This window comes from Cebidichthys violaceus, unplaced genomic scaffold, assembly GCF_023349555.1.
Source record: "Cebidichthys violaceus isolate CVI_PGR_0920_01 unplaced genomic scaffold, fCebVio1.0.p SCAF_88, whole genome shotgun sequence".
NCBI lineage: Eukaryota > Metazoa > Chordata > Actinopteri > Perciformes > Stichaeidae > Cebidichthys > Cebidichthys violaceus.
The window spans coordinates 530496-547500 of NW_027176973.1; the positions used below are offsets into that span (position 1 = coordinate 530496).

At 43.8% G+C, this 17005-nt stretch overlaps 3 protein-coding genes across 4 annotated transcripts in view; 2 read left to right on the forward strand and 1 right to left on the reverse strand.

Moving 5' to 3' along the window:
- Positions 1 to 277: 277 nt before the first annotated feature.
- Positions 278 to 5859, reverse strand: LOC137866670 (serum response factor-like). 2 transcript variants are annotated; one of them, XM_068702721.1, is made up of 7 exons: positions 5534 to 5859; positions 4043 to 4818; positions 2474 to 2579; positions 2239 to 2355; positions 1899 to 2072; positions 1322 to 1401; positions 278 to 1005 (listed from the first exon to the last, which is right to left on the reverse strand). In XM_068702721.1, the coding sequence occupies exons 2-7, from the start codon at positions 4664 to 4666 to the stop codon at positions 922 to 924; spliced, it is 1185 nt and encodes a 394-aa protein (XP_068558822.1). In that variant the 5' UTR covers positions 4667 to 4818; positions 5534 to 5859; the 3' UTR covers positions 278 to 921. The 2 variants fall into 2 exon arrangements, with proteins under 2 accessions (XP_068558822.1, XP_068558821.1); XM_068702720.1 differs by having other exon boundaries at positions 1899 to 2090.
- Positions 5860 to 7128: 1269 nt separating this feature from the next.
- Positions 7129 to 10455, forward strand: LOC137866687 (opsin-5-like). The gene is made up of 6 exons (XM_068702740.1): positions 7129 to 7258; positions 7438 to 7643; positions 8446 to 8545; positions 8641 to 8745; positions 8822 to 9045; positions 9805 to 10455. Exons 1-6 carry the CDS (start codon positions 7129 to 7131, stop codon positions 10315 to 10317), a joined length of 1278 nt encoding a protein of 425 aa, XP_068558841.1. The 3' UTR covers positions 10318 to 10455.
- A 1172-nt stretch (positions 10456 to 11627) lies between these two features.
- LOC137866690 (actin-binding protein WASF3-like) overlaps positions 11628 to 17005 on the forward strand; it is an 8825-nt gene continuing 3447 nt past the window's right edge. Inside the window, exons 1-4 of the mRNA XM_068702744.1 lie at positions 11628 to 11769; positions 16028 to 16167; positions 16245 to 16379; positions 16899 to 17005. The exon at positions 16899 to 17005 is cut by the window's right edge and continues 47 nt beyond it. Coding sequence (XP_068558845.1) covers positions 16035 to 16167; positions 16245 to 16379; positions 16899 to 17005 — 375 coding nt within the window. The 5' untranslated portion in view covers positions 11628 to 11769; positions 16028 to 16034. The remainder of the gene's footprint in view (positions 11770 to 16027; positions 16168 to 16244; positions 16380 to 16898) is intronic.

The following is a 17005-nucleotide window of genomic DNA, read 5'->3' on the forward strand; positions in this document are numbered from 1 at the left end:
GAGTGTCTCTGCACCTGAGGTTTTATTTAAAGGTACAGAGTAATCTAGTATTATTTTATTCAGAGTAATCTAGTATTCTTACATTCAGAGTAATCTAGTATTCTTACATTCAGAGTAATCTAGTATTCTTATATTCAGAGTAATCAAGTATTCTTATATTCAGAGTAATCAAGTATTCTTATATTCAGAGTAATCAAGTATTCTTATATTCAGAGTAATCTAGTATTCTTATATTCAGAGTAATCTAGTATTCTTATATTAGACCTGCTCACCAGACTCAGTGTATAAAATACTTTATTTTATTTGTATTATTGATCGATAGATTTCTTCAACTGATGACATCACAGCTGCATGAATAAATAAACACGAGGTCAGACAGCTGAGGACTGAACTAAGGCTACAAAACAAGTCCTGACGAGGTCCTGCAGGTCTGACGAGGTCCTGACAAGGTCCTGTAGGTCTGACGAGGTCCGGTAGGTCTGACTAGGTCCTGTAGGTCTGACGAGGTCCTGCAGGTCTGACGAGGTCCTGCAGGTCTGACGGGGTCCTGCAAGTCTGACGGGGTCCTGCAATTCTGACGAGGTCCATGTTAAACCTGCTCACATTTAATCCTGAACCTGGTGCAGCAGGAAGCTGAAGTCAACATGATGTGAAGCGTTTTGACTGAACTTCCTGTTTTAAAATGATGATGTCATACTGTGACAGAGAGAACAGGGAGATGATGTCATCGTGAACACAGAGGTGAGTGTGTCCATGATGACATCATCACTAAATAACAGCTAAATATTTGAGAAGAGTTTGAATGTTTGTTCTTCTCAAAATACTCTGACACTTTATTGTGGAAATCTCAGATGTCTCCGTCACTTCCTGTGTGAAGCGTCCAATCAACAGGAAACAGGAAGAGAGACAGTCATGTGACAGTCAGTCGTCCTTTGATTGGTGGACGTCCAGACTGACGAGCTGCAACTCCGTCAGGTTACTGCTGCTCTGCTGACTGATCACCATCTGGACAAAGTACACAAGACAAGTACATGACAAAGTACACGTATCTATCTAAAGTATCTGTATCAGTAGCATCAGTACTACGTACTATCAGTACTAGTATCAGTAGTATCTCTACTCTTATTTAAGCAGAAGTCACATTGACAAACTGTTTCACAGTGAGACCAACAACAAGTCAAAGAGCAGCATCAACACATGACAGGATGACATCATCACATCAGATATGACACAACACATGACATCATACGGAGCATCAACAAAGCAGCACGGTGGTCATACATAGTATTAGTACTAGTATTAGTACTCAATGAGGTCGTACCGGGTGAAGCTGGACTGCCGAGACGGGGATCTGAGCAGTAACCGGAGGAAGGGAGGTGAAAAAGACCTGAGGAAGAGAACCTGAAAGACATGAATCAGGTTTATAGTTAGGGCCGGTTCAGGTTTATAGTTAGGACCGGTTCAGGTTTATAGTTAGGGCCGGTTCAGGTCTATAGTTAGGGCAGGTTCAGGTCTATAGTTAGGGCAGGTTCAGGTCTATAGTTAGGGCCGGTTCAGGTTTATAGTTAGGGCCGGTTCAGGTTTATAGTTAGGGCCGGTTCAGGTTTATAGTTAGGGCCGGTTCAGGTTTATAGTTAGGGCCGGTTCAGGTCTATAGTTAGGGCAGGTTCAGGTTTATAGTTAGGGCTGGTTCAGGTCTATAGTTAGGGCTGGTTCAGGTTTATAGTTAGGGCTGGTTCAGGTCTATAGTTAGGGCCGGTTCAGGTCTATAGTTAGGGCTGGTTCAGGTCTATAGTTAGGGCTGGTTCAGGTCTATAGTTAGGGCTGGTTCAGGTTTATAGTTAGGGCTGGTTCAGGTCTATACTACTATAATTGAATAATAACAACAGTAATGGTACCTGGGTCATGTGACTGGCTTGTCGGGGGGAAAGTGTTGAGGACGGTGAGTCCGCCGTCACTCAGTGATGATGTCGGTGTCGCGTACATCACTGTGTGACCGCCAGGGTACATCATGTGACCTGCCACTGATGAAGAGGACGAAGAGGACGACATCACGGGGGCAGGAAGACTGGCTGCAGAGAAACAGAGACCTTCAAAATAAAGGCATATTACCATTTTTGATTAAAACCACCTTCACAATAAAAGTATATTACCATTTTAAATTATAACCAACGTGAGCTCAGTGCGGGACATAAGCAGAGACTGCTGATGTGGAGGAGGCGGGGCCAATGGTCTTACCTGTGGAGTGGATGTCTGAGCTGCTCTGATTGGTGGAGCTCTGAACCTGGATGCTCAGAGGCTGGCCCTGCAGCTGGCTGAGGGGGATGGTGTGTGTGCCGGGGGGCAGCGAGGCACCTGTGGACAGGTGAGAGGGGGGGGGTGCAGAGACAGGTCAGAGCAGCTGGGAGGTCTGAGACTAGTGAGAACATCACAGAAGAAGAAGCAGATGACAGGAAGCTCCGCCCACACCTACCTGACATCAAGGTGAAGCCTCCAGGTAGCATGACCCCGGCCGACGTCTTCAGCACCGTCCCGTTGGTGGAGGGGGGGGGCTGCCAGGAGGGGGCGCCGGTCTGCACCTGCATGGACACGGTGGACGAGGAGGAAGAGGATGTGAACGCTGGTTTGATCACATCCTACAGGAAGAGACAGACAGGAGGGGGCGGGGCCGAACACACACCTGGAAACACCTGAGACTCAGCAGCCAATCAGCATCAACCGCTGTAATCAAACTCTCTAATTGCATTGAAGTGAATGGGAAAATCCAACAGAACCCGCAGTCTGGTACGTTCTACCGGAACCTTCTAAAGCAGAGTTCGGCAACCTGCGGCTCCAGAGCCGCATGCGGCTCTTCTTCCCTGAGTCTACATCCACACCGATACGATTTATTAACAACGATCTCCGTCCAGACCAACACGCCTGAAAACAATCACCACGTGACTCTTCACGTACACTGGGCGTGACGGAGCCGGTGTAAACAGAAAGTAGATTGGTTGATTAGTTAAACAAAATCGGTAATCAAACTGTTGTTGTTTGTGATCTTCCGAAGAAAGGGTCACGTGATAGGGGCGTGACCAATCAGGGAAGTACACGTCGAAACTGCTAACAACCAATCAAGGAGTGATGTGGGCATCTACGTCATCGTTTTCAAACTCCTCCGTTTTCGGTGCTCTAAAACTCGGCCGTAGCGAAGACGCTCAGTGTGGACGTAGTGAACGTGTGTGTGGACGTGGTGAACGTGTGTGTGGACGTAGTGAACGTGGTGAACGTGTGGACGTAGTGAACGTGTGTGTGGACGTGGTGAACGTGTGTGTGGACGTGGTGAACATGTGTGGACGTAGTGAACGTGTGTGTGGACGTGGTGAACGTGTGTGTGGACGTGGTGAACGTGTGTGTGGACGTAGTGAACGCGTGTGTGTGGACGTAGTGAACGTGGTGAACGTGTGTGTGGACGTGGTGAACGTGTGTGTGGACGTGGTGAACGTGTGTAGACGTGGTGAATGTGTGTGTGGACGTAGTGAACGTGGTGAATGTGTGTGTGGACGTAGTGGACGTGGTGAACGTGTGTGTGGACATGGTGAACGTGTGTGTGGACGTGGTGAACGTGTGTGTGTGAACGTGTGTGTGGACGTAGTGGACGTGGTGAACGTGTGTGTGGACGTGGTGAACGTGTGTGTGTGAACGTGGTGAACATGTGTGGAGGTAGTGAACGTGTTTGTGGACGTGGTGAACGTGTGTGTGGACGTAGTGTGTGTGGACGTGGTGAACGTGTGTGTGGACGTAGTGTGTGTGGACGTGGTGAACGTGTGTGTGGACGTGGTGAACGTGTGTGTGTGTGGACGTAGTGTGTGTGGACGTGGTGAACGTGTTTGTGGACGTAGTGAACGTGTGTGTGGACGTATTATTTTTTATTTATGTTTTGCACAGTGGACACTGATTCAAAGGTAACTTCTAACAGAACCTTCTATAGGAACACCGGTCCGTTCTAACAGAACCCTTTAAAGGAGACATTACATCATCACCGTCTCTAAAGGAACCTTACCTTGATGGCCTCGGGGCCCCCCTCGGCCTCGGTCACCTGGTACGTGAGGTCGGTCTCCTCGAAGCCCGTGGCGCTCATCCTCTGGTCGGACGTCGGGTCGGAGCGCGGAGGAGAGTCTGGAGAGTTGAGGCAGGTCTGGATCAGAGCCTTACCGGTCTCTGAGGTGATCATCGGCTGCAGCTTCCTGGTGGCGAAGGTGTACACGTGACCCGTCTCACTGGCGACCAGCAGCAACACCTGAGTACCGGTCAGCGTGGACAACTCGTACGCCTTCTTCATGATGCCGGTCTTCCTCTTGCTGAACGTCGTGTAGCGCCTCAGTTTGTTGTCTATGAACTCCATCTTGATCTTCACTCGTCCTCGGGTTTTCTTGCCGGGTTTGGCTCCCGGCGCCCCGGGACTGAGCCCGCCGTGACCGGAGGAGGTGGACTGATGTCCGACCTCCCGCTCGCTCCTCTCCCGCTTCACGCCTCTCCTGTCCACGCACGTGTCCTCGTCATCCCCGGAGTCAGAGTCCTGGTCGGAGCCGCTGTACAACACCTCGGTAACGTCCTCGAACTGATCTCTGTCGGTGTTCAGTACTAGTCCGGCCGTGGTGAGCTCGGTTCCGGTTCTAGTTCCCATCCCCCCCCACTGCTCCGGGCCTAAACCCCTCCGCCTCCCGGTGGACCGAAGCTGGTGAACTAAACTAACTAAACTAATGGTGTAAGGGTAACTTGGATATAGGGGGCATTGAAGGAGACGACTCAGAGGATGCTTTTTCCAGCATTTATTTGCTGCAGAAGACAATACAACACACACATAAATTAACTTTTATATATATATATATATATATATATATATATATATATATATATATATATATATATATATATACATATACATATACATATATATATATATATATATATATATACATATATATATACATATATATATATACATATATATATACATATATATATATACATATATATATATACATATATATATACATATATATATACATATATATATATATATATATATATATACATATATATATACATATATATATATATATATATATACATATATATATATATATATATATATATATTAACTTTATACATACCCTTTATATATTTTAATATGTTCCTTTATATCTATAACCCTCTGCACTTCTGCTCCCTTTCAACAACACAAAACACTGTGAGGAGAAAACGGAACTACGGAAGATCAGGAGGTTTCAGAAGAGATGAGACGTCATTTCCGCCGGAAACATTAATAAATAAATAAAGTAACGCTAAATAAAAATAACTCATTAAGATAAAAATGCACACATAACTCAACAGGATCGTTAAATGACAAAAACAAAATTAAAATATTACAAATCGGAAATAATAAATAATAAAGTGTTTAACTCTGTTACATTCCGGACGAGCTGCACGGCTAGCTAAGCTAAGCTAACTAGGTTAGCATCAGTTAGCGCTCACTGTCCATCAAACTTACGTGAAATCACCGGAGAGATCCGGCCGAACAGCGGAGGGACACCGGAGGAAGCCGCGGGGGAATATTTTAGAATAAACCGTGATCCGGTTTCAACGGACTCGGTGCTCAAAGTTACAAAGTAGTGTTTTTAGTACAGTGATTAGTGAGGGCCGGACCTCTGACACACGAGCTGCGCCTGCTGATATCCCTCCGCGGTGGTATGTAGTTCTCCATATTGTACGCACTATATTCTCTCTCCTGCTCTAAAAAAGAATATCACACAGGTTACGTCATCAGAAATGTCCCCTGAACGTTTTAATCATGACGTGTTATCGAAGAGCTGTGACGTTAAGGAGGTAGTGCGCAGTGATACCAAAATAGCAACACGTTCATAAGGACACGCAGGGGAACTGCTTTCAGTCCAAATAAAGAAGCACGTTTCCTGTTACGTCGCTGCCGCTCCTTATATGGTCAAAGAACTACAGACTGAAAAACTACAAACACGATGTAAAACGATAAAACGTGTCTGAGTAGTAAAAAGTAGAATACAGTCAATAAAACAATAACAAACAAGAAATACATTTAAATAATAATAAACAATATAATAAATAAATAGTGTTTAATTTAGATTAAAGATCCACAGAAGCAGAAAATATATATATATATATATACACACACACACATATATATGTATATATATATATATATATGTATGTATATATATATATATATGTATGTATATATACACACATATATATGTACATTACATTACATATATATGTACATTACATTACATTACAGTCATTTAACAGACGCTTTTATCCAAAGCGACTTACAATTCAGATCTATCTACACACAGAGCAGCTATGGGAGCAATTTTTGGGGTTAAGTGTCTTACTCAAGGACACATTGACATGATCGAACCGCCAACCCTCTGACTGAAAGGCGGCCCTGCTCTCCACTTAGCCACAGTCACCCCGTATGTATATACGTATATATGTATTTATATATATATTATATATATATAACATATATATGTATATATGTATATATATATGTTATATATATATGTTATATATATATATATAAATACATATATACATATATATGTTATATATATAACATATACATATATATATGTATATATGTATTTATATATATATATATGTTATATATATAGAACATATATATGTATTTATATATATATAACATATATATGTATTTATATATATATATATAACATATATATGTATATATGTTTTATATATATATATATATATATGAAACATATATATATGTATATATGTAGTTGTATAGTAACAGTGCTAGTTGTGTAACATGGAAATACTGCATTAGAGTATGTGTACTTGTACTTCATTGTGGTACTTGAATCAGGTCAACAACAGTCAGACAGTGTTGATGACATCACGGATTAATCAGCCAATCAGAGAGCTGTTGTGTTTCCACCGCTCTGACCTCAGACCTCAGACCTGGTCCCTCCTCTGGTCTGGATCCGGTCCACCTGCTGCTGAGCTCTGGTCTATATTTACCTGAGATTATGAGCAGAGAGACTTCCTGTTGTTCCTCACAGAGCTGCTCAGTCTCTCAGCAGCAACATGTCCTTCAGCTCTGCAGACGGAGGCTCCGCCCACTGGAGGAACAACAGCCTGCTGCAGGGGGGGGGGCGGGACCCCCCTCTGTCTGACCAGGGAGAGACCATCATAGGGGTGTACCTGCTGCTGCTGGGTCTGTATACACATATATATACACACACACACACACACACACACACACAGATATACAGGGACACACAGTAGGTGTGTGTAGTTTTGTGTGTGTGTGTGTGTGTGTGTGTGTGTGTGTGTGTGTGTGTGTGTGTGTGTGTGAGTGTGTGTCCTCACCGTGTGTCTCTGTGGTGTCTTCAGGTTGGTTGTCCTGGTTTGGAAACACCATCGTCCTCTTCGTTCTCTACAGACAGAGAAACGCTCTGCAGCCCACAGACTACCTGACCTTTAACCTCGCCGTCTCCGATGCCAGCATCTCCGTGTTCGGATACTCCAGAGGCATCATCGAGATCTTCAACGTTTTCCAGGGCAGCGACTACCTCATCTCCTCCATCTGGACCTGCCAGGTACCAGATACCTGAGACTCCCCTCAGACTCACCTCAGACTCAACTAAGACTCCCCTGAGATTCACCTGAGGCTAACCTGAGACTCACCTCAGACTAACCTCAGACTCAACTGAGACTCACCTGAGACTCACCTCAGACTCAACTGAGACTCACCTGAGACTAAACTGAGACTAACCTCAGACTCACCTCAGACTAACCTCAGACTCACCTCAGACTCACCTCAGACTCACCTCAGACTCAACTGAGACTCACCTGAGACTAACCTGAGGCTCACCTCAGACTCACCTGAGACTCACCTCAGACTAACCTGAGACTCACCTGAGACTCACCTCAGACTCACCTGAGACTCACCTGAGACTCACCTCAGACTCACCTCAGACTCACCTGAGACTCACCTGAGACTAACGTCAGACTCACCTCAGACTCACCTGAGACTCACCTCAGACTCACCTCAGACTCACCTGAGACTCACCTGAGACTAACGTCAGACTCACCTCAGACTCACCTGAGACTCACCTCAGACTCAACTGAGACTCATCTGAGACTAACCTGAGACTCACCTCAGACTCACCTGAGACTCACCTGAGACTCACCTCAGACTCACCTCAGACTCACCTGAGACTCACCTGAGACTAACCTGAGACTCACCTGAGACTCACCTGAGACTCACCTGAGACTAACCTGAGACTCACCTCAGACTAACCTGAGACTCACCTCAGACTCACCTGAGACTCACCTGAGACTCACCTCAGACTCACCTCAGACTCACCTGAGACTCACCCATCCTGTGTTCTCCTCCAGGTGGACGGTTTCTTCACACTGGTGTTCGGTCTGAGCAGCATCAACACACTGACGGTGATCAGCATCACTCGCTACATCAAAGGCTGTCACCCCAACAGAGGTTCAGAGTCCAGCTTTGATCTTAGTTTTAAGTTCATTAAACCCAGAAGAAGATTATCTTTATGAGCCAGAGAATGTGTGTTTGTTGTGTTACAGCTCGTCACATCAACAGGATCAGCGTGTCCATCAGTCTGCTGCTCATCTGGATCACAGCTGGATTCTGGTCCGGAGCGCCGCTGCTCGGCTGGGGGAGCTACAAAGGTACAAAGATCCTGATCCAACTCAACCCTCTTACCTCTGACCTCTGACCCCCTGACTCCTCTGTGCCCCCCCACAGATCGTGGGTATGGAACCTGTGAGATCGACTGGGCCAAGGCCAACTACTCCAGCGCCTACAGGTCCTACATCATCTCCATCTTCATCTTCTGCTTCTTTGTCCCGGTGCTCGTCATGCTCTTCTGCTACGTGTCCATCATCAACACGGTGAAGAGGGGCAACGCTCTGTCAGCGGAGGGAGATCTGAGCGACCGCCAGAGGAGGATCGAGAGGGACGTCACCATCGTGAGTCCTCATGAGTCTGAGTCCTCATGAGTCGGAGTCCTCATGAGTCGGAGTCCTCATGAGTCTGTGTCCTCATGAGTCGTAGTCTACATGAGTCTGAGTCTTCATGAGTCTGAGTCCTCATAAATCTGTGTCCTCATGAGTCGGAGTCCTCATGAGTCTGTGTCCTCATGAGTCGGAGTCTACATGAGTCTGAGTCTTCATGAGTCTGAGTCTCATTAGTCTGAGTCTTCATGAGTCTGAGTCGTTGTGAGTCTGAGTTCTCATGAGTCAGAGACGTCACCATAGTGAGTCCTCACGAGTCTGAGTCTTCATGAGTCTGAGTTTTCATGAGTCTGAGTCTCATGAGTTTGAGTCCTCATGAGTCTGAGTCCTCATGAGTCTGAGTCTTCATGAGTCTGAGTCTCATGTGTCTGAGTCTCATGTGTCTGAGTTTCATGGGCCTGAGTCTCATGAGTCTGAGTCTTCATGAGTCTGAGTCTTCATGAGTCTGAGTCTCATGTGTCTGAGTCTCATGTGTCTGAGTCTTCATGAATCTGAGTCTCATGTGTCTGAGTCTCATGTGTCTGAGTCTCATGAGCCTGAGTCCTCGTGAGTCTGAGTATTGACATTGATGATGTTTCCCACACAACAGTCACAGATCACTGATCAGTATTGATGTATTGGATATAATTTAGGCTAAGCTACACAATAACGCTACGTAACCCAGACTCTGGACTTCTGGTCACTGACATGGATCTTTGTTATTTGTTCCTCCAGGTTTCCATAGTGATCTGCACAGCCTTCATCCTGGCGTGGTCTCCGTACGCCGTGGTGTCCATGTGGTCCGCCTGGGGGTTCCACGTGCCCAACCTCACCAGCATCTTCACCCGCCTCTTTGCCAAGTCCGCCAGTTTCTACAACCCTCTCATCTACTTCGGACTCAGCTCCAAGTTTCGTAAAGACGTGGCCGTCCTGCTGCCCTGCACCCGGGACGCCAGAGACGACGTCAAGCTGAAGCGGTTCAAGCCCAAGGCCGACGCCCAGGGGCGCCTCAGAATCCCCCTGAACCGGACGGAGAAGAAGTACTCGCCCGGGTACCTGCCTCACCCGATGACCCACGGACCAGACCACGGACCACACCACGGACCACACCACGGACCACACCACGGACCAGACCCCGGCATGAGGAGCCCGCCCTGCACGCCGCCGCCCGTCAACAAGGAAGTGTTTCACATCGACATGCCCCGCCCCTCTGAGACCGGCCCTGAGTTTGAATGTGACAGACTCTGAGGCGTGTTTATATACATATACATATATATATATGTATATATAGATATATTTATGACTGTTGACAGATCTGATTGATTGTTTTACTGATTGAAGACTTGAAGTCTGATCGTTAGACTTGTTGAATTGAGGTGTAACCACGTGAACATGTTTGTATTTAAGATCAATAATAATAATAAATCGGCACCGCCGGGTCAGATTCTGGTGAAACCAGATGAAATCCTGCAGCTTCACCAGAAACTCCTTCAGCTCAGACTCCAGCAGAGACCGGTCCACCGTGAACAGACCCAGATCCGGAGCTCTGGAGGGAGGAGGAGAGCTCAGCTCCCAGCAGCAGCAGCGTCTCCTTCTCCTCCTCCTCCTCCTCCTCCTCCTCCAGCAGCAGTGTCTCATCCTCCACCTCCTCTTCCTCCTCCTCCTCCTCTTCCTCTTCCTCCTCTTCCTCCTCCTCGTCTTCCTACTCCTTCTCCTCTTCCTCCTCCTCCTCTTCCCCCTCCCCCTCTTTTTGTTCCTCCTCTTCCTCCTCCTCCTCCTCCTCCTCCTCCTCCTCATCATCTTCCTCCTCTTCCTCCTCCTCCTCCTCTTGCTCCTCCTTTTCCTCCTCATCTTCCTCCTCCTCCTCCTTCTCCTCCTCCTGCTCCTCTTCCTCCTCTTTTTGCTCCTCCTCTTCCTCCTCCTTCTCCTCTTCCTCCTCCTCCTCTTCCCCCTCTTTTTGTTCCTCCTCTTCCTCTTCCTCTTCCTCCTCCTCCTCCTCATCTTCCTCCTCTTCCTCCTCGTCCTCTAGCAGCAGTGTCTCCTCCTCCTCCTCCTCCTCTTCCTCCTCCTCCTCTAGCAGCAGTGTCTCCTCTTCCTCCTCCTCCTCTTCCTCCTCCTTTTCCTCCTCCTCCTCTTCCTCCTCCTCTTCCTCCTCCTTTTCCTCCTCCTCCTCTTCCTCTTCCTCCTCCTCTTCCTTTTCCTCCTCCTCCTTTTCCTCTTCCTCCTCCTCTTCCTCCTCCTTTTCCTCCTCCTCCTCCTCTTCCTTTTCCTCCTCCTCCTTTTCCTCCTCCTCCTCTTCCTCTTCCTCCTCCTCTTCCTCCTCCTTTTCCTCCTCCTCCTCTTCCTCTTCCTCCTCCTCTTCCCCTCCTCCTCTTCCTCCTCCTCCTTTTCCTCCTCCTCTTCATTGTTCATATAATGACGTAATAATGATATGACGTAATGTTGGTGTTCGCATGTTAGCATGTTAGCCTCCATCAGAAAGACTTCGTCCCCTTTCACAATAAGAGCTTTTTCACGCTGAGCTCACCACGTGGATCGATCCGTTCGTCACGAACCGGCCCGAAGTTGTCCGACAGGAGCCGAGCGGCTCCGAGGATCGAGGCGTCAGAAGGAGCGTCAGATCCTCCTCAGCATCCAGACCCGGTCCAGAGGACCCGAGGAAGAGGACGAACCGGATCCCGGAGCGGAGCCTCCTCAGCGGTGAGTCCCGTCCGTTGATCGATGAGTTCTATCGGCTGTTTAGCGACGATCAGAGACCTGTCAGTCAAACCGGTCCCGGCGATGACGTCACCAGCGGTCAGACCCGAAACGGACGCGGATCGATTGATCAGCTGAACAGGCCACACAGACACACACACACACACACACACACACACACACACACACACACACACACCGCTCCATCACAGGTGCTGAAATGACTACATGACGTAATCCAACCAGTGTTTTGTGTGTCACTGTTTTATCTTATTATTTTATTATTTTCTTCTTCTTATAGTACCTTATAATTGATCTTATTATTTTATTTTATTTTATTTTATTCTTGTAGTTCCTAATTATTTTACGTCAGTATTTTATCTCATTACTTTTGTATTATTATTCTACTTTATTATTTGCCTCTTATTTTATTTAATATTCTTCTTCTTCTACTTTATTATTGATGTTATTTGTGTGACTTTGTTTCTCACTTCAGTGAAGAAGAAGCATTATTATTATTATTATTATTATTATAGAATAATTAATATTAGTTTAATAATAATTATGATCACACTATCAGTATTATTATACAATAATAATGTGTTAATAATAATAAAAATAACATGGTTTCCTTTCATCAGCTGTGAGGACCAAACTCATCATGTGATCACAGTAATCTGATTACACGTGTTTCCTAGCAACACTAACCACTCCTGTGGGTAGCTCTGTGTGATGTGTTACCATGGCGATGCCTCCAGTAGTACATTATAATACAGCAGTATAGTACATATAGTATAGTAATGTAATACAGCAGTATAGTATATATAGTATAGTATATATAGTATAGTGTAGTATATATAGTTTAGTAGTGTAATATAGTAGTATAGTATATATAGTATAGTATATATGGTATAGTGTAGTATATATAGTTTAGTAGTGTAATATAGTAGTATAGTATATATAGTATAGTGTAGTATATATAGTTCAGTAGTGTAATATAGTAGTATAGTATATATGGTATAGTGTAGTATATATAGTTCAGTAGTGTAATATAGTAGTATAGTATATATAGTATAGTGTAGTATATATAGTTCAGTAGTGTAATATAGTAGTATAGTATATATGGTATAGTGTAGTATATATAGTTCAGTAGTGTAATATAGTAGTATAGTATATATAGTATATATAGTAGGGGTGTAACGATACATGTATTCCTATTGACCCGTTCGGTACTGGGCTCACGGTTCGGTAGACATTATGAACCAAACAGTAGGTTTGAATAATTCTAGTGCATTTGGAAAAGGCAGAAGCTTAAATTGTGGGAAATATAATGTTCTCTCACAGACCACGTGCTGCCTGACACGCCCACCACGCCAGAAACCCGTTCTACTCCAGTCAGGCACGCTACACTCAGCTGGCTGGTAATGGGGTTAAGACCAGACCAGACCAGACCAGATAGAGATCCTCCACCGGCCTGCGGGTCTGGTGTTCAGAGCCACTTTGTTTCTCTGTGAACTATGAGGGCGATGACGAGAGAGTGGTCGATAAAAAAACAACGTATGTGGCATTTGTTACACGAGTGTAGGTTACATCAGTGGGAATAGCTCAAACGTGATAACTCATTTACGCCGACATCTCCCCTGTGTGGCAGTGGGCGGGACTAAAGCTCCAACCCTCCCGCAGCAGTCGAACGGGGCTGAAGTATGTAATGTATGGCCGCGGACACGAGACCCTAGTCTGGAGTGGAAGACGCAGGCTTTATGAACATGCTGAATGTTATTGAGCCCCGTTACACAATTCCTTCACGAGCCCATTTCAGCCAAACCGTAATTCCCGGTTTGTACAAGAAAACAAAAGCACGAGTGGAGAATCAAATGTCTGAAGCGCCCGCTGTCGCTCTGACAACGGATACCTGGACGTCGAGGGCTACACAAAGCTACCTGACTAACGGCACATTACGTCACCGCTGAATGGAGATGAAGAGCCACGCTCTGCAGACACGCCCCCTCGAGAGTCACACCAGCGAAGATTTGGCCCACGAGATGACAGAAGCAGTGGAAGTCGGAGCGAGCTAATGTAACTATTCCTGTGACTGCTGACAAACAGCATTAATACAGTTCATGCTGTTGGAGCTGCTGGACTAGGACCACAAACGGGATGCTTTGCCCAGGTCATTAATCCAGCATCTCACAAAGCAACGGCAGTGCAGCAGATCTCTGGCCTCCTATCAAAGAACGGCGGCTTTGTGACCTCTGCGGCACGCTGCAGCTTCCTGCACACAAACTCATCCGAGATGTACAAACTAGATGGAATTCCAGCCATGATATGGTTGAAAGATATCTTGAGCAGCAGACTGCAGTGTACTCTGCAATGAAAACAAAGCTGTGAAAAAAACCGTTAGAGACATTGAGACTTCGACTGAAAACGACCTGAGACTGGCTAGAGTCCCCCTATGGACGTGATGATCCTGAAAACTACGTAGTGTCTGACGATGACAGCCCAGCAGTGAGGGATGTCAGAGCAGCCATCAGGAATGACCCGGAGAAGAGATACGCAGACCCTGGTCTTCAGGTTGTTTCTTTTGTTTGTATTTGTGTATAACTACAACAAATAATGCTACATTTAGAAACTGTTTTTATTTTACACGCTGTTAAGAAGACACCTCAGAACATGAGTCACTCAGGTATAGTTCCATCATTCTTCAAAGTCCACAAACAACTTCATGATGTTATGAAGTTTTAATGAATAAATATATTTTAAAATCAAGAACATTTCTCTGGCATTTATAGTTTTCTGCCGTATTGAAAACGTACCGAACCGTGAATTCTGTGAACCGTTAAACCCCTAGTGTATAGTATATATAGTGTATAGTATATATAGTGTATAGTGTATATATAGTGTATAGTGTATATATAGTGTATAGTATATATATAGTGTATAGTATATATAGTGTATAGTGTATATATAGTGTATAGTATATATAGTGTATAGTGTATATATAGTGTATAGTATATATAGTGTATAATATATATATAGTGTGTAGTGTATATATAGTGTATAGTATATATAGTGTATAGTATATATATAGTGTATAGTGTATATAGTGTATAGTATATATAGTGTATAGTATATATAGTGTATAGTGTATATATAGTGTATAGTATATATAGTGTATAGTATATATAGTGTATAGTATATATATAGTGTATAGTGTATATAGTGTATAGTATATATAGCGTATAGTATATATATAGTGTATAGTGTATATATAGTGTATAGTATATATAGTGTATAGTGTATATATAGTGTATAGTGTATATAGTGTATAGTATATATAGTGTATAGTATATATAGTGTATAGTGTATATATAGTGTATAGTATATATAGTGTATAGTATATATAGTGTATAGTATATATATAGTGTATAGTGTATATAGTGTATAGTATATATAGTGTATAGTATATATAGTGTATAGTGTATATATAGTGTATAGTATATATAGTGTATAGTATATATAGTGTATAGTATATATATAGTGTATAGTGTATATAGTGTATAGTATATATAGCGTATAGTATATATATAGTGTATAGTGTATATATAGTGTATAGTATATATAGTGTATAGTGTATATATAGTGTATAGTGTATAGTATATATAGTGTATAGTATATATAGTGTATAGTATATATATAGTGTATATATAGTGTATAGTATATATAGTGTATAGTATATAGTGTATAGTGTATATATAGTGTATAGTATATATATAGTGTATAGTATACTGTATATAGTATATATAGTGTATAGTATATATATATATAGTGTATAGTATATATATAGTGTATATATAGTGTACAGTATATATAGTGTATAGTATATATAGTGTATAGTGTATATATAGTGTATAGTATATATATAGTGTATAGTATACTGTATATAGTATATATAGTGTATAGTATATATAGTGTATAGTGTATATATAGTGTATAATATATATAGTGTATAGTGTATATATAGTGTATAGTATATATATATAGTGTATAGTATATATATAGTGTATAGTATACTGTATATAGTATATATAGTGTATAGTATATATATAGTGTATATAGTGTATAGTATATATAGTGTATAGTATATATATAGTGTATAGTGTATATATAGTGTATAGTATATATAGTGTATAGTGTATATATAGTGTATAGTATACTGTATATAGTATATATAATGTATAGTATATCCTCTCTGTGTCTCCAGGTGGACCATGCCGTTGGTGAAGCGGATCATAGAGCCCCGGTATCTGTGCCGCGGTGCTCTACCTGACGGAGTCATCAGTGAGCTGGAGTGCGTCACCAACAGCACTTTAGCTGCTGTCATCAAACAGCTGGGAGGACTCAGTGAGTGGTGGTTACTAATGTAACTCTGCCGCTATGAGTGTCCCTGTGGGTGGTAACCTGAGCTCTGTGACCTGCAGGCCGCCATGCTGAGGACATCTTCACGGAGCTGTTCACCGAGGCCAACGCCTTCTACCTGAGGATGAACGGCCTGCAGGAGAGAGTGGACCTGCTGGCTGTGAAGGTCACACAGCTGGACTCCACGGTGGAGGAAGGTGAATGATGAAGAGCAGACACATCACCATCGTCATCATCATCAATGTGGCCTCATACAAACAACCATCCACGTTCTCCCTCAGGTTCAGCTCCCCTTACCCACTGACATCTACTTTATCCTCAGTCATGACCAACAAGAACTTTGATTCCTTCTCTGGAGTGATCCACCGTGTCCTCAGACTCTAACCCTCCACAGTCCACCCTGGAGGTTGTGGTCTGGTGACGGGATCCAAAGATCCTCGTCTACCACGAGGTCACCATGCTCACCTGCGCTCGACTGTTCCTTCACCTTCTGTCCAAGACAGAGTATCAGAGTGTATATGTCATATCAGAGTATATGTGTCATATCAGAGTATATATATATACAAACTATTCACAGTAAATGTTGTTTGATATTACGACCAAACACGATGCAAACTTGAGGTAAATGTAACACGTTTAAAATAGATTTATAAAACTACTACTACTAGTACTACTACTAGTTCTACCGTGTAGTGATAGTACTGTTTGTGGTGTAGTTTCTCTGCAGGATATAAACATGCGGAAGGCTTTCAAGAGCAGTACCATCCAGGACCAGCAGGTAGTGTCACGGACCTCCATCCTGAACCCAGTACTGGAAATGTAC